At 36.0% G+C, this 18,647-nt stretch overlaps 2 protein-coding genes across 4 annotated transcripts in view; one reads left to right on the top strand and one right to left on the bottom strand.

The window, feature by feature from the left end:
• Nucleotides 1–18,647, top strand: part of CTNNAL1 (catenin alpha like 1) — a 596,511-nt gene that overhangs the window by 336,561 nt on the left and 241,303 nt on the right. The gene's annotated exons all lie outside the window — the stretch shown is intronic.
• The window catches only part of LOC125690635 (dynein axonemal heavy chain 5-like), a 145,193-nt gene that overhangs the window by 80,338 nt on the left and 46,208 nt on the right, over nt 1–18,647 (bottom strand). For all 3 annotated transcript variants that reach the window (XM_048939240.1, XM_048939241.1, XM_048939242.1), the window contains 7 exons: nt 18,430–18,608; nt 11,114–11,301; nt 9,787–9,981; nt 6,637–6,771; nt 5,452–5,641; nt 3,175–3,392; nt 1,999–2,310 (listed from right to left, as the gene is read on the bottom strand). In XM_048939240.1, the coding sequence (XP_048795197.1) occupies nt 1,999–2,310; nt 3,175–3,392; nt 5,452–5,641; nt 6,637–6,771; nt 9,787–9,981; nt 11,114–11,301; nt 18,430–18,608 (1,417 nt within the window). The remainder of the gene's footprint in view (nt 1–1,998; nt 2,311–3,174; nt 3,393–5,451; nt 5,642–6,636; nt 6,772–9,786; nt 9,982–11,113; nt 11,302–18,429; nt 18,609–18,647) is intronic.

Here is an 18,647-nt window from a genome sequence, read left to right as displayed (position 1 = left end):
ATATGATCACTGGGGGTTTTTTAAGCAAACTGGAATTACTGAAGCAAGTATCATACTCAATTTTAGTTAATTTTTCCAATTTAGATTGTCTTCACAACACCTCTATAGGTATACTTAAAATCTGACTCTCCTTAGTTACTGTATTTCCATCTACAGCCTAATCTTCATTTTCTTCAAAAAAAGAAAAAAAAAAAAAAAAGATATCTGGAAGCTGCTTATGTATGTGCTTTTCTTAATATTAGCATTAAATTGACTTGGCTCTGTATTTGGGCTTTGATACCATTGTTAAAGCACCTTATTTCACAAATTTTCTTTTAGTATTTAGTTATCCATTTTTTTGTACACTGAGGGAAATATTAACTGTAAAAAGAGATATCTGAATACAAAAGTAGTGTTACCCTCATCTGTAAAATCACTGTCATCACTTCTATTATGTGAGCAGCAAAGACAGCTCATTAGGAGTGAAAAAAAGCTGACAGCATGACAGCTTTCATTTACATTTCGATAGTTCCAAACGCAGCCTTCAGCACAGAACTAACTTCATATTTCACTGTATTTTCATCTCTCAATCTAATAAAATACATATTTTTCAGGACTTTATTGCTATTGCTTCAGGCTTGGGTATTTTAAATGTTGTTATTATATTTTCAGAGCAAGTTTTAGCAAAAAATATAAACATTATTGTAGCAAAGAAGCAGTAAATTGACCCACATATACATTACTTTGGAAGCATATTTTAAAATTCATTATCAGAATTGATTCTCTTGCTGCTGCAGTAAATACTATGTCATATCATTATGTTTTTGAGGTAGAACAAAATGAATAGCTTGTTAAACATCAGTTATGAAGTGAACAGGCACTAAAATGAAACATATCTGTGAGAAGACATTTGTTAGCATTCTAGACATTCCAAAACATAATGCAAAAATAATCTTTCAGAAAATGTCACTCAAAGTTCATTATAAACAGCATTTTTTAAATCCAACAAAGAAAAAAAAGATTACAGGAGAAACCTTGGTGAAGTCTGACTCAACTCACACAGGAAAATTGAAGAAGAGAGCAAATGGGAAGAGAAGCGATATCAACAAGCTGCATTTGTTCCACAGATTTTAAGTGAGGAAATCAAAAGATTACAGAGCTGAAAGATTGAAAAGTAATTATTTCTATAAACCTTTTCAAAGAAAAATTAGTAATTTTTTCCAACTGAAAAAAATTATACTGCTAAGATTATTCATTAGGACAGTTGTCCATCATACTAATGAAAACTTTTACAATATTCAGTACACTAGGGTAAAATAAAGAGAAAGAATGTTCTGAATCCTCTCTGTGTATCTATTGATTGAACCGAACTTAGTAAGAGAATGTATCAAAGAGATGCCATCTCAAAAATCTCTTCTGGAACAGATGCACAGATTATGAAATCAGAGGGGATACTGCAGTCACTTCTATTGAAGTTCAGAACACCATACAGCATCAAATCGCCTTCAATTAATTTGAGCTACCACATTTAAAATTACATAAAAAAAAATAAGGGACCAAATGCGTTCTTGTTACAACTGAAATTGAGAAAGATTACAATAGCTTGAATGGAGCTTCATTTCCTTCAGATCTTACTTTTTCACATAAAAAAAAAACACACATTTATCCACTTCCCTGGTGTTAGGTTCTCCTAACAAGAACTAAAATTGCAGTAACAATTACAAAAAGAACATTTCTGTTTTGACATCACCATAAAATAACCATGGATTTAACAATTCACTGCCAAATATCCTACGCAGACAAAACGAAATATCCAGATTATTCATCTGATATAGTCTCACTTGTTCAGTAATGTTAGAGATCTTTCTTTTTTTTTTTTTTTAATAAATCCTTCATTCTTATTTTATTACATAAACAAACACAAGTAAATAATTGAAACAACATTTAGGATTAAACAATGCATCATTAATAAAGAGTAAGGAATGCCTTTTTTTTTTTTTTTCTAAAATGATTAAGTACCTGAAATACAGCACTAAAGCAATTCCAAAGAACATCAGAGTATGTAGTAGGCAGTGTTTGCAGCCAAGCCATTAAGATAGGCTTCCAATCTAACACTGAAGAACTCATGAAGACCATGCCATTACGAGAAACTGTTGCCGGGGAAGCATTGTCAATGTTGTGAGGTTCAAAAATAATTTTGCAACTGGGGGACATAGGAATACGATCTCCATTGGCCAAAGTCAGAGTCTTATTATCATCCAGAACAGAGTTCAGGTTTTCAATCCATATCGCATCAACAGGGCCATCCAAAACTATCCAAATATGCTCACCCTAAAAAAGGAGACACACATGCAACTTCATGTAAACTGACCAAAAATATCAAAAATAGACATTTAGTCACAGAGGATCTATTCTTGGATATAAAATCATAATTTTCTGCTGACTGGCTCAGTATGTATGTACTGCAGTTTTCATAACTGCTCAGTGATTGAACCTTTCTTTTTTAAATTGTGCCACATAAAAAAAAAAAATCAAAGAATTGTGAAAAGCAAGAGTTTGGACTGCTCTAAACATAAATCTCTCCCTCTCTCCTACAAAAAAGCATTAGCAAACCCATCATCCCATCATTCATCAAGGTGGATTAAAACATTTCCAGTTAAATTAAGTCACAGACAAGGCACATGCTCCTCATGGGATGCTACTTAGTTTTCTTATATAAGGCTTCCTATTCTATAAATGAGAACTGAATAAGACTGAAACTTCTTAAGATTTGAGTGTTATATTACACAGTGAAACTTCATGTGCAGGTGCGATAAAAGAATTTGGAAATAGAGCAGTAATGACATAAAATCAGACAGGAGAATATTACCTTTCTTGTCATGTCAAAACATGAGTAGCTCTTGCTTTTGAATTTGAACAGTAGGACTACCTAATTACAGAAGGAAGCAAAACTCTTAAAATATATTTCAATTTAATTCTGGAACCTCTGGAGCTTGGGAAGCACATTTCTCTTTGGCATACACACATAATTCTGACTTTGGGCAATTCAGCTATTCAGATGCAAAACAAAACTAACACTGCATTTTCCCATTTGAATTTGTAACAGAAGATTTTTCACATAAATGACAGATAATGAGATCTTATGGAAACAACAGTAAGTGCCCTTATTAACTATCACAATAGAATACCCATTACCTTCTTTGCTTTTAAAGTTTTTCTCCATAATGTAGAGAAAATGCCATCTGTCCAATCATTTGTGGCAACATCAAGGGTACCAAACATCTGGGAAGCTGTGATTGCCTTTGGGTTCATTCTCATCTCTTTATGAGGAGCACCACAATCTGTCATTGCTTTCATCAAAATATTAATGCATTTGGTCTTTCCTGCACCAGTTGGACCTAGAGTCATCATACCTTAAAAACAATACAAACATGGTTTAAAATGAAATATCATGCTACCATTTAATGATCCTTTCCACTAGCAATCCTTGTTTTATCCAAAAACCAATACAAAAAAGATGTTTCTCTATAAATGCCTGGCCTATTATGACAGGGAAGTCTATGTGGGTCTGCATCCTCCCTCAGGCAGTTCTGTTCCTTTCTGTAATTGGGAAACACAACTGCCTTTTGATGTTCACATGCAGTGACATTGACATGACTGGTGGTAAACAAAACCAGTAATTTCTAAATGCATTTAGTGAGTAGTTCCCAACATATACTAAACTAAGCAAAACTTTCAGAACCACAAAAACTAAAATATGCACCTGCATCTATCCACAATGACTCTTCATTATAATGACACATTTTTTCTTATAAAAATAATGACAGTAACCACTCTTTCAATTTCATCAGTATATATGCATACTGTCTAAGGAAGCATGTCTTCAACAATAAATTAAGCCTACAGCTGATCTTCTTTAGTTTATTTTCTACATGAAGTATTTAAGAGTTCCAGAGTCTATTCAAAAGCAAATGAACATTCAGAATGAAATTTTGAAAGCCTTCTATGGAAGCTTGGTAACTTCTATTAATCCTAGTGGCAACTGGACAACACAGACCTTAGCTGGCTTTATAAACATCTTCAATAGAATGAAGGAACATCAAATCCAAGTTACAGTCCTAATCTGGTACAATACAGAATGCCTGGTATGTGCACATGGATTCTTTATTTGCACATATTGCCTCTATTCCAACCAAGGGGAATCATGTTTTACAGATTTTTCTTCACTGCATGAAATACTACGGGGATCCATAAATCCAAGGGTCTTTTTCCCAACATGAGCAAGACTGTGCAGTAAAAAAGCCCTGGCATCTAACTGTTAGGTCAATTGGAGCTGCATGACCAATGGAATAGCAGGCATATGTGGAAAGAGACATTTAGACAGAATGCCACAGTGGAGAAAGCACAGAGATCCCATGGATCTTTAAATCATGAAAACTTTTACGGTTCCTGTGTCAGTGTTATAATTTGATATGGAACACTGAACCCAGCAGTTTGGATGCAAATTATATATTCAACCAAGTATTAACTACTAGTTCCTTCATCTAATCCATAATTTGAAATAATCTTTTGAGGCATTAGCTCTTAGACTATACGTGAGCAAGTATTTCCTTCTATTTGTTCCATTTGCTTGAGGTTACCGTTCACTTACTGTCACTCTTAAAGAATAAAAAGGATGGCTTCTTCAATATAGATTTGCTACTTTGCTACTTCGTATTTTCTCCCTCACAGACTAAAATGCCTAGATTTTTAAGAGTCTTGGCAAGCATTTCAAACGGAGAATAATTTTTTCAACTATGAATGGCAAACCTGTTTGTACTAGCATCTTTGGTATTCTTGTTAGGACTGGGTAAGTTTTATTCAACAGCCTCTTGTGGACTATAAACATGACAAGTATAGAAAGCCTGACATTGGGAGGAACCTGTGGAGGCCATCTTGTCCAAACTCTCTGCTCAAGCAGGTGGCTTATTTCTCCTCAGACTCACTGACCAGATTTGAAAAAAAGAGCACTTGGAATTATAGTGCATGCCTACTAGTATCTATAAAATTAAAGACACGAGTGATTATTTTTGTAATCTTCTCAGTATCACTATTTCACAGTAACATTTAATGTAAGCTTCAGGACTGATCACTGAGGACAACTGTGGCTTTCAGAATACCAAAAAAATTCAGACATCTCTGAATTGGAACAAATACTCTACATTTTAACTTGTACTACAGAAATTTCAATCATTCTGAAGGCTACCTTCTTATTTCCCATAAAAATGTAATGCTACATAGCTAAAAATTCACTATGTGTGCATTGCACAGTGATAAAGACTCCTAATACTTTCCTATCCACATAAGCTTTAGAAATGACATCTGTCCAATTTCAAAATACATTTTTTGTGAAAATAATCTACGCTCTGTACAGATAATATAAAAAACTTTATTGCTTTTATGTAGCCTCAAAACCTCTTCTCTCATGCTAACCATGTCGGACTTGTTGAGTTTCATACAGCTGAATGAGTTTAAGAATCCAAGGTGGATGATGGATAAGCCCTGCTTTCTCTGCCTGTTTCTGAATGGCTGACTGTAGTTCAGGATACACAGCTTTATCCAGAGTAATTCCAGGGAATAGGTCATTAATGAGACTCATAAATAAAGGTTCATCTTCATCCACCTGTCAAGGATAAAGTAGGGAGGAAATATATTATTTATTAACTGAAATTGTTATTACAGCTGTAAACACTATTCAAGAACATGCCATTTAAAAGACAGTAGTACAAAAGTGTATATTTTCCAAAGTAAATATTACACATCTGATTTATTAAGTGAATTTCATACAATGCAATCACAAGTAGCAATTTCTAAATTAAATACTTAAGGCTCATAAAAATGTTAACATTATAATACAATTTGTATCAATATAATCACACATGTTTGTCAATTTGTTATACAAGCCAGAAAGATTTATTGAAATTGTATTTTCCCTCACATTTCTTATGATCTTTTTCATTCTGTAAATCACTGAAGCATGCCTATAGGTTTGACTGCATGTACCAATGAGCTAAACAGATTAACATCAGAAACAGTGTAATTGGTTCCCATCACAGGACTGGCTGCCAATGTAAATACATGAACTCTAGATATACTATAGCCTTACAATTACAGCAATATAAAGAAAGGATTAATACTTTAAATAGTGATAACAAGACAGACTACACTATACAAGAAAGTGTTAGCTGCTTCCAGTTACTTCACTCATTGCAATTTTTATAATATTCTAAAAAGACAACCAAAAATTGTTTAAATTGAAACTTGGGATTAAGAATCTTCCATGACATTATTAAAAAAGTAGCACAATGTATTTTTCCTTTCTCTCCATTGATGGGGTAGAAAGAAGAAAAAACATAAGGCAGTTAGAGTAAGAGGTCAGGTCCCCTAGAACACTGATACTTCTGATTACTTTTCCACCTAATGCTTCTGATGTGTTTTCCTCTCTTTAAGAAATAGTGCTCTCACTATAACTGTATTTGGATAAAAATAAATAATCTAGTAGAAAAAAATAAAATGTATCCAACTGCTGAAGAAAAAGAGCTTTTCCAAGTGCATAATAAATACACTTCACAAAGCTAATAAAGTACTCTTTTGGAAAAGACGTCAGTGTTACAATACCAGTTTGGAGAGGTTCATGTCCCGCAGAACTCTCATCACTACAGTTTTCTCTGGCTCTTCGGGATTAGATCTTTTCACTGCTCCAAGTGTTCTTAAAACAGACAGGATATTTCTTAGTCCAAAGTCATAGTGAACCTTGAAATGATACATAAGTACAATTGGTACCACAAACACTGAAGAATTCAATATCAAGAAGGGGTTGAAAAGTATATTAACTAAAGAAATCTCAGCTACTGAACTTTTAAATACAATGAAATTCACAGCTTTTCATCTTTTAAACTGAAATTCCAGCTCTGTTGCTATCTCATCCTGAAAATATTTTCCAGTGTTGCATGTCAACGCCTGCCAAGTCTCCCTTTTGGTGGTACACTGCCACATTCATGCATCATCTGTAACAAAGCTGCTGCTTCTATCATTTTCCTAAATTCATAATATGTCAGATGCACAAACAATAAACCACGTCTTTAGACTACTTTTCATTACCTGCACACGTAAGAACTGCTACTATCTTGATATGTGGGGTATGGGGATTGGTAACTAAAAGAGCCCATCTCTTGCTGATATAAAAAGAATGTACTGAAATTATACAGGTACGATTTATTTATACATAAGCCTATCTTATCTTATACATAATCTCAATTCATGCTCTGATATTTTCAGAGCAACTGAGGTATCTCCACATCTGACCTATGTACAATTATTTGTAATGATGGATTCACAATTGCTATCACTGACAAACTGGAACAACACACTGAGCACTACTCAAAACTTCAGCAATGAGTAGCTAACTGGTTATTACTTGTTAAGTTTTTACAGGATATCAAGATGGTAAACAGTACCATAACTGTAATTCAAACTGTGACCAAAAGTTGGGTTCAACAGTTGAAGTCAAACCCATACTGAAGATAATCTAGAAAATAAAGATATCAGCCAAATATAAAACATGCCATATCACGAAGAAGTAAAAAATGTTTGCTTTATGAGTAGGAAGAGTAAATACGTAGCACATAGGATGAATTACAATTGAAGTCTTCGATGTGCAAAAAAATTCTGCAAAGAGGAAGGCAGAAGGAAAAGACAGGAAAAGAAGCAATGTATTTAATTACATCATGGGAGATTCAAGTCAGCTTTATAGCTTTATGGAAAACTTTGTGACCATAAGGAAAATCAAACTTTGGAACAGACTGCCTGGGAAAGTGCAGTCTGTCTGTCAATTGAAAATGTTACGGAGAGTCACAAATATTTACAGCAAATTACTTAGCTAAGAAAACAGCCTCAGTGGTGCCAAGTGACAGGACAACAGGCAATAGGCACAAATGGAAATCTAAGAAATTCCTCTTCAATATCAGAAGAGTTTTTTTTCCACTGTAGTAGCAGTCAGACATTTCAACAGTTTGACCAGAGAGACTGTGCTTTCTCTGTCCTTGGAGATACTCAAAGCCCACCTGGATGAGGTGCTGAGCAATTTGGATTTATTTAAGCCTATTTCAGCATGGATACAGGACTCCTTCAAACTCAGATCTTCTCTGACTTTATAATTGTATATAACGGATTTATACATGAGCAGGACTGTTCGAAGGGCTTCTGTCAGGCACAGGCACGACAAAGTAGCACACTGCTATGGTTTTGTATAAAGCTATGCTTCTTGGCTTCTACTGCAGATTACAGAATCATGATGCATGAAGTAAACTGCCAGGATCAAAGATCAATGTAGCAGGCTTCTCTGGTCATTACTGAAGAAACGTTAGAGGGTCCTGATGAAATTATAAATTCACAGGAGATTGTTTTCCACAGATATACTAGCTGCTCAAATAAGAACTATGTAATTTAAGTTATTAAGCGTGATGAAAGGGTAACATTCAAATATATCATCGTGACGTGGCTGCATCTCAGAGCTGTGCCTGTGTGCACAACCAGTACACTTGGTAATTATATCCATTAATTAATAGTAAGGAACTCCCTTGCTAGCATCAATATAGATGAGACAAAGGACTGACCAAATACAATGCAATTGAACTAATATAAGACAACAAACCATTTGACTAATTGTTAAGGAAGTTTTCCACGTAAGCATTTCAATCAGTTTCAGACTCCTTCAGGCAGTTCCCTCCCTGATAACTACTAAGTATATGAACATGGACAGGATTGAGGGAGTAAGATGGACAGCAACAAATCAACTAACACAAATAGATGCTACAACACCCTACAGAAATAGGGTGATTCGGATTGCCTAAAAACTAACTTGAAGGTTAAATGGAATCACCTTGGGCAATTTACAAAGACAGTAGTGAATATATGATCCTTCAGAAGACAGTCTACAACATACAGCTGGTGAGCCAAACTCTCTCAGAAAAAAAGAAAACAGAGAGAAATGAAAATGAGAATCTAGTTTGGTTGGCAATATATATATTGACACAGTGAAATCACCAAGGGATGGAAAAAGAATAAGAAAATCCAAAACTATACTTTGTTATTTTACCTCTCAAATAATGTGGACAACATGATGCTTTACCATCTCATTCTGGTGTAGTTGAAGATTTCTACATAGAAGCCAACAAAATCTTTAATAAATATGTGGTGTAGATGTGGACTAATATAATGGAGAACACAGTCGGTATGTCCAGGTACATTAGGATTCAAGAGGAGCAGACTTCTCATTTGAGCTGCAATTTACCTACCATTCGTATCATTTCTCTTTGAGACCCTCTAGTGGACAGTCAGCACTCAGCATTCAAAAGATAAAAACTAGTCCTGCTGTTAAATGCAGCCTTGTTCTTTGTTTCTACCAGGCAGTTTTCAGTTATTTAAAATTCACACACTGTCTCTCCAATACATCTAGTCTTTGTAAGTGAGAAGAGTGAAAAAACTGTCCTTTACAAAGCTCTTTACAGCTCTGCACACTATTCATCCTATCTTTATCATTATCTGCAATCTGTTTAAAATCACAAACTAAACTTCCTTTACTATACAACCTAGTTTAAAAACTAAAAATAACACAATAATTTCAAATTCTGATGCTGGAACTTGAAACTGAAAACCTTAAGAAATGACTACATTTCTGAGAGTCAAAATAATTATATATTCCATGAAAGTATATTCTCCACATTCCCTTCCAGTGACAGCTTAGAGTTGGACAAATATTTATTTTACCTGTTTAGATAACTGCTCTTCACAGAGCTTGTAGAGTGTATAAAATTTTCGACTAAGGATTTGGTTGTCTCGGAAACCAGCACTTGCCAGCTTGACTCGCATAATAATGCTACGGTCAGGCACCATCATAGCAACTGTACGAAACTGAATCTTCAGATTTTCTGGAAGCTCCTGTCGTCCTGCATAGCCAGGGTTCTGAGAAATGAAAAATATAAAATAAAATCTTACTTGATGACAGCAGGATAGGAAGGTTTAGCTTTTTTCATAATTATTTTGCAAACACAGGTGCACATGCCAGATCACACCAGATAAATGAAGCATGTTACAATTACACGTTACTACTAAACTGTCCAAATATTGCAGTTCATGAAGTACATGGTATCACATATGGCATTTTGAGATGCATAAGACACACAGATCAAAACAGACAACCACTTACACGTTATATTGGAACTGTTTTAAACAATTAGCTCCTCAGGGTCTTGATAGCATTGCAGTGCTGAAGGTTACTGTCTTAACTTAAACTGACCCACCTGATCTTTCACTAATGAAGTTTCTATGACTACCACATGGGTCAGCTCTGAGAACAGTAGTCTCTGGCTATGCAGTAATAACTTCTTAAATTCTTCCAGCAGTTTTCAAACAACATTTTCTCTGGACTAGGTATGTCACAAGTTCATTTGTCTTTTCTCTCTCTCTTTTTTTTTTTTTTTTTTTTAAATTAGAAGGACAACATTAACACCGTTTCAAAGATAGAAAACCTGAGAATAATGGAAAATGTTTTAATTTCGAATTGTGCGTATGTAGCCTAAGCTAAGGAGTATAAAGAAGCTTTTATGGCATTCTTACACTTTCCTGTTTCTTTGCCTCCTGCACTGACAGAAACAATCCAGTCCACAGGCACCAAAGATAAATCTCTGGGAGGTCAGTGAATCAGAGTGAAGGTGACTTCCTTCACGCTGTCATGGAGAAGGATTGGAGTTAAAAGCTCTTCAGAGGTGGTGAAATACTGCCTGAAACATCTAGAGTAGTCCTTCCAATAGCCAATTACTATTTTGATAGACTTAGACTAAAAACACTAGACAGCTGGATTTAATCTCAAACTGTCAAATACTGAACTAAAAAAGCCCTTAAGATATGTAGTTATGACTGCATAAATCAGGTCCTAAGAACCAGTTAAAAATATGGGCAAGCAAAAATATCATTATTTGAGAAAATTATTATTTAAACTCACTGTTTTCTAAGAGAGTTCCAGTGATTTTATCAGGGATAAATGATATGGGAAAGATTTTCCACACTAACATTGTTTATATACATATATACGTACCATAGTCAGAAATATGCCAAATTCTCTGTCCATGTCAACAACATCACCATCAGTGAAAATGAACTGAGGTTTCTTATTTTTCTTACATTGAAGTACAATATATATCTGCTGAGCAGCTACTGATAAAACTGGAAGTTCAATGCGGTTAAATTCATCAAAGCAACCCCATGCACCAGACTGGGCTAAACCTAAGTAAGAGAAAACAAGGAAAATATTTGATTAAACACAGTGTATCAGATCAAGTCAGAAGAATTTACACCTAAAATATATTCCATATAACATAATGCAACACAAGAAAAACAAATAATATTAACGCAGAAGAAAAAGAGGAATAAAAACTCAAAATAAATTAGGCTGTAATGATACCCAGAAAAAAAATTAGTCTTTCTAAGAAAGATAAATAAAACTACTCTCAAAGAATCTTACACTTCTACGGTAACCATGAGGTGGTAATCATCCAGTAATATTGTATATACAAGGGGTGCTCCAAAAGCAATCCCTCCTATTTTATTATGTTGCCCCATGATGTTACAGACACATGGTGGTGGTAGGAAAGTAGGGATGAACCTTCCCACCAATATCCCATTACATGTTGTTCCCATATGACAGAAGGCAGCAGAGGGGCACTCTGACAGAATGGCCTCTGACATGGAAGTGTGGATGAAGCAAAGGTGTGTCACTGAATTCCTCCATGCAGAAAAAAGTGGCACCCACAGACATTCATCAACACTTGCTGAATGTTTATGGAGAACAAACATTGGATGTGAGCACAGTGAAGCAGTGGGATTGTGCGTTTCAGCAGTGACAATAGTGATGTGAAAGACAAGCCACATTCCGGATAGCCATGAACAGCTGTCACGCAACAAAACTAAGAGTGTCTCAATCAGTTCAGCTATTCAAGTTGGTGCATTACGACCAGAAAACTGTTGATGAAGCTGAATAATGGCTTCACAGCATTGGAAATGATGGTGGCAATGTTGGCATATCACGAAGGTTGTGCCTAGGTGTCTCTGTCTCCCACAGATGGTCACACAGGAACAGAAATAAAACTATATGCAAGTTTTTTGGGACCTCTACTGACCAATACAAGTATGACAGTTTCCTGCCTCACACTGTTACCAGTGAAAAGACACAGTGGCACCATTACAAGCCAGAATCAAAATGGCAGTCTGTGGAGTGATGATGTGAATTTTTCAGCAAAGAAAAAGTTCAGAAAGCAGATCGCAGTGGGTATGTGATATGCAGTCTTTTGGGGTAGGAAAGGGGTGATCCTTATGGATTTTCTGGAACTTGGACTATGCTGTAGGCTTGAACTTGCAGTCAGGCCAGAGAAGCAGTTAACTTTTCTCTTGCAACACAATAACACTGAATCACATACCAGTTTGAAGACCATGGAGCATATTGCCAATCTTGGCTGGACTGTCCTACCACACCCACCATGCAGTCCAGATTTGGCATCTTCTGACTTCCATCTATTTGAGCCAATGAAAGATGGTCTGCATAGGCAACATTTTCCTAATAACGATGCCATCACGGCAGCTGTGAACAGTGGGTTACCTCCGCTGGTGCAGATTTTTACAAGCACAGCATGCAGGCTCTTGTTCATTGCTAGTGAAAATGCCTAGCTAGTGACTGTGTTGAAAAATACTGTTTTGTAGCAGAGAATCTGCTCTATCAAATAGTGTTATTGTGCTCTCTGTATCTGTTGTAGTTTCCTTGGAAATAAGTAGGAGGCATTACTTTAAGGGTAATCTGCATAGTACTTGGCATCAAAAACATGCACATAGCATGGAACTTCAAGTAAGAAGAGGGTACAATTGTCAAAGATGAGCTCAGGAGACACCTTTCTAAATGAAAAGCACAGGATCAAATTCAGAAAGCATTACTTTTTGACAGCATTATTGTATACTGTCATAACATTTAATTCATAATTAAAAATTGTTTAAGAATAACTTTCCACTGTTTAAGACAAAGGAATGTGGAATCACGCTTCACACTATTACTTGTAAAAGGCTGTGGAGTTCTAGACTGGTATTAGTATCTATTAACATGAAATGCATGTCTTCTAGAGGGTCAGATATTCCTTATTTATCATGTTAGCAGGATTGAAACAGGAAAGTCCACAGTAACAGCTTTCCAGAAAGGTAATGATAAAGTTATGTAATCCTCTGAAATTAATTCCACAGCCACTCCACAACACAAAAGTTAGTAAGCCTATGCAGGAGTTTTCATTGCAATTGTCTTTCTCAAAACCCACAACTGATCAGTGTTTCTTTCTTACCACATGGTTCCAGCAAGGTCTTAGATGAACACCTTAACTAGTGCTAGAAATGTGTTGCATAACTATTATGAACGGATACGAAAAAAAAAAAAAAACAGACTGGTTTTGCTACTGTGTTTATTAAACAGTAATACCTACTCTTTGGGATGCAACAAGGAAAAGACCTAAATCTGGACATTCTCTAGCAGAGACTCTGTTCCATATCATAACATCTCCTATACTTACTATCTGTATATCAAATGCTTTCTGAAATTGCTTTCTCTAAAGGATAACAAGTTCAGTTTTAGACAAGCAATTTTCCTCGGGGAAGGAAAAAACCACTGTAATGCCATCTACTGTATGGTGTTGGGAAATCTGACTATCAGACAATACCAGTATTCAATAGCTTTGAGTTAATTCAGTTCTGGTAAAACTATTTTATTCTGGCGGTGTTTAAAAAAATAATAATTTTAAAAATAAAAATAGAAAGAAAGAACAAAAACATACATACACACCCCACAAACACCCAAGCAAAAAGCACAGCAAGCAAACTGTCTGCTGTAAAACATCTTACAGAATTCAATTTTGTTTTGCTCTGTCATAATTTCAGTCCACTCAGAGAATATAATATGCTAATCAAATACGGAAAAGAGGTAAAAGTAGAATACAAAAACCAAGACCAGAGACATTACTGCTTAAGTTTAAGAATAAAATCAGTACAGATATCCTGGTCCTCGAAGTGGGTCTAAGAATTAGCACAGGGTATCTTCTGAACTCTGAGGGAGACTTAAAAATGTATATCTGCCATGCAGTGTTGCTTTCCTCTCCATCTCAGTGGCGCTCTGGCCAGTCACAGATGGGTGGCAAAACCTCTGGATGCTACAACATAGCTATGTTGCTTACCACATGAACTAAGAACCCACACTCAAAAACTGCAGCCTACCACAACCACCCCTGTTCTGACAGGTGACCATATCCTACGTGCTGCCTCATACATCACTCCATCTGCCTAAACATAGGGCAATAGTGCAGTAATTAATCATGACAAAGCAACTATAAATTCTATTTTGCACTGAAATGGCATTCTTTTAAGAGTGCAGAGCACACAGGAGTGATAAAATTTAAAGCAAATTTCACTAAAACAGAATCCTGTCTAGCCAAAGCACAGGCCATGCGGAGCTCCATATGAATGTACTCACCTTCTGAATTAAGATAAAGATCAAATCCTACATTAAATATTGCATTAACCATCAAATCACAGAAAGGCAACTCAGGTAAGATAGGAGTTATTTGACTCTCTAAAAACAGAATCTAAACAAACATGATTTTTATATTCATTCAGTCAACTACAGAAAGGTTTCCTAAAGTATATTCACAGACACTTTTCTGCAGTAGTGATAAAGTATGTCTGATTTGCAGTTCCTGGGCAATTTTAATATTGAACTTGATACAATATAAAACTTGAAAACTGTTCTTTGCTCTTCCATAGAACGATACACTACTCTGTTCAAGCTGAAATGACCAGTTTATCAGAACCTATGTTATGTTTCACGTTTAAAAAACAAAGGTATCAAAGATAGAAGTCCAGGACCCAGGTATCTCAGCTAGACTATCTGGCTGTGAATAGATAAAGAGAGACAGGAAGACAGAGAAACAGGGAAACAAAACCTCATTTCTGAGTCAACTCGGTGATGGAATATAAAGGTTATCATAGACATTTTTGAGAATTCTGAAGAATTTCTCAGTGTGTACTCTTTAAAGTGCAATATATTTCATGAGAACAGTTTTGTTAGCCTGCGTGAAAGAACTTTTACAAACATGCATTAAAGAATCTTTTACAAAACTGACCTTTCTCCTCCTATTAACCAAAAAATAGCTCATTTCCTTCCCAGAGATAACATATCTGGTATTTCTTGAAGGATAGATATGTTAAAGACATTTCAACCCAAAAATTGTGATTCCAAGCCAGGCCCTTCCAAGCTGCAACCATAAGCCTAAATTAGCTGGTGGCCTTCAGAAATGATTTCAAAAATCATAGAAACGCCTAGGTTGGAAAAGATCTTTGGGATCACCAAGTCCAACCATCCCCCCTGACCTACCAAGACCTACCACTGTAGCAAACAGACCAAATGTCTCTTATTGCCTTGTCCTCACATCTCTTAAATAACTACAGGGATGATGACTCCACCACTTCCCTGGGCAGCCTATTCCAATACTTGAGCACACACTCTATGTAGAAATTCTTCCTGATATCCAATCTGAACATCTTCTGGCACAACCTGAGATCACTTCCTTACAATTGATCGCTGATCACCTGAGAAAAGTGATTGATTCCTTGCTTGCTGCACCTCCCTTCCAGTAGCTGCAGAGAGCTATAAGGTCTTCACTCAGCCTTCTCTTTCCAAGACTAAACAATCCCCTCAGTTACTCCTCATAAGCCTAGTCCCTGGATGTGGCTCTGAGCAGCCTGGTTTGGTGGTTGGCAACCCTGCACATAGCAGGGGGGTTGAAACTAGATGATCTATGAAGTCCTTTTCAACCCAGGCCATTTGATGATATGATATGATTCTATGATACTCACAGGCATCATGGTCATCTGACCACCAATTTGTTGATCTCTTGTAACTCGTATTTAACATTAGCATGCCATTAAATGAGCCATCCAGATTAACAAGGACACCTTATACAACATTACTTAGCTTAACAGTATTACATGGAAAATTATCAGGCCACAGAAAAACAGCAGATGAGGGAATTTGAGCCCTAAAACTGCTTGTTTTCTTACACATAGAAATTGTGCCCAATTTTACTTAAAGATGACAATGAAAAGATACGGTTGTCACTATTGCCTCAAAGGAACTGGGAGAGGATAAGCGGCCAAACTGCTTAGGTTAAGAAGGCAGAAACAACACAATGACACAGAGGTTAGACTGCTGAGCGTAGAGAGATCAGTAACAGCTCAATCAAAAGGAATTGGGAAAAAATATGGAAGTATAAGAAGATAAACTCTCACAAAAGGAGCAGAGAGGAAAAAGACAACAGCTCAGTGATATCAAAGCTAAACTCACTTCAAGAAGAACCAAACTAACATTCCTTCTCCTGACTGATGGTTGCAGTTAGCATGGACTCAGTAAATGTCTGTGCTTGGGGCTACACATTTATCCTCAACCAGAAAGCAAGCTGGTCCCAGTCTACTTCTGTTTATTTTCAATAAGCAAGATAATTTGGGTAAACTAAAAGCTGCGTGTAATCCTATTTGCAAGTTCTCACATATACAGTAAAAGTTATCCAGCTAAAAGTTGGCTCAAGGATCTGGAAGTTACAAGAAAAAATTGTGACCTTGACTGAAAGTATTTATATGTGCAGATAGTTCAATCTCTAGCTTAGAAATCTTCGTGCATTTGTTTGGCACTACATAAATGAGCAGTTTTCCACAGCTCCTGATCAGTAGGTGACTGTTTTCTATCTTCATATGTGATGATCTGACCTTGGTTAAATACGTAGTATATACTTTGGATAAGCACTATAATAATGTACTCAACACAAAAGTCATCAGCTACTAGGGATCTTTTAACCACATCTCTGTGTGACAATGAGATACTGTCTTCTGCTCTCCATAGGATCAGTTTCAACCTTCTTCAAGGCAATGAATGCCTTTCTTCACCTTGAAAGAGGCTAAGATATACCAGCATCTTTGATCTCTTTTGTCCCAGCTCATGGTTCACAGGAATAGAGGATGGAGGCTGGCTGAGGCAGACAAAGCAAGAATAATTCTTTCTTATCTACATTCACATTCTTGTAAACATTGCTAATGTTTTTGAATGTTCACTTATTGAGAAAGACACTCTGCAGAACACAGACACCAAATTCAGAGCCATGATCAGAGGAACTTGGCAAATAGATCAATATTTTTCCTTCTTTCTCTGTTCTACCTACTTCCATTTTCCTTTCTGATACTGTCATTAAAGAAAATCAGCAAGTTAATGAGGCTTAAAAAATGTCTGTAAAGCATCAAAAGGGTTAGGAGGAAAAACAATGAAGTCTGGTGAAGCGAAAACAAGTACTACTTTTACCTCAGTTCTTAAATATGCACTACTGGTCAGCTTGATTTAACTTAGCCTTATGCAAACCGAGTAAGACCACAGGGAAGACAGAAAAATGGAAAATATTTTCACAATTAAATGTAAAATCATCTTAATCCAATAGTTGACGTGTTTTTTATCCCCATTAGAAAAGCTTAACTGGATACTCTTAAGCTTTTAACAAAAAAAATTAAAGAAAAAAGTTACTTCAATTAACATTTTGGCCAGCATTTCTGGCTTAACTAAAAATCGAAATGATTTCCAGGTTATATTGTAACCTTCAGGAGATGTCACAATAGTGAAAATTATTTTATGATACCTTCTGTTTTTTATTTAACTGTCCACCACTTACAGAAAATGATGGTTCTGGGGCCCATATAGTCCACTGCAACCACGTACAATAAAACAGACATAATGAAATTCACAAACATTGGATCATTTGATACAATTTTTTGCAAATTTGATTTGCAAAACTGACTTCCAAGATCTGTGTAATATGAAAACATCACATTGGCTGCTGTCTCATTTTCCCAGTTTCAAAAAATTTCTTGAGTTTGAAATAAAAAAGTACAGTACTTTGTGCTGGTCTGCCTACTTTGTACAACGCCACTGAGCTGCAGATTTGTTCTTTTGTTTGACGTGAATTGGGAAAGAAAGGGCTGAATACTCTCCCCTTAGGGTGGTTGGAATTGTCAACAGTTTATGGGCTGGTTCGGCCCAGTTCTGTGATTAGTGGGGAGGAGAGATTTCATGAATCTGCACCTCCAGAAAAGGGAAACACGGGACCAGGAGAGAAAAAAAAAAAAAAAAAAAAAAAAAGTAGAAGAAGAATCAATCAAACATCAAAAGAAGTGTATATGCATCTAGAAATAACAGGAAACAGAGAAGGAAATATTTGACTAATCACTTCTAAGTCACTAGTGAGGAGACAGAAACGTATGATTTTAAAGAGAACAAGTCAGATTATTTCTTACCTTTATAGATACGACCCAATCCTCTGTAGTCCATTTGATCTGAACAATTGAAAACAACAACATACTTTCCCAGGCATTTGCCCATATCTTTAGTTGTCTCTGTTTTCCCTGTTCCTGCCGGTCCTGCAGGTGCACCACCCATACTCATGCCTAGGGCCTGTGCCAGAGAGATATAACATCTAGAAAAAGAATAAAGACTTCTATAAATCTTTTTCTAC

Source organism: Lagopus muta, chromosome 3 (assembly GCF_023343835.1).
Source record: "Lagopus muta isolate bLagMut1 chromosome 3, bLagMut1 primary, whole genome shotgun sequence".
Taxonomy (NCBI): Eukaryota; Metazoa; Chordata; class Aves; order Galliformes; family Phasianidae; genus Lagopus; species Lagopus muta.
Note: the sequence above shows the minus strand (reverse complement) of the source record. Positions and strands in the feature narration are given on the sequence as shown.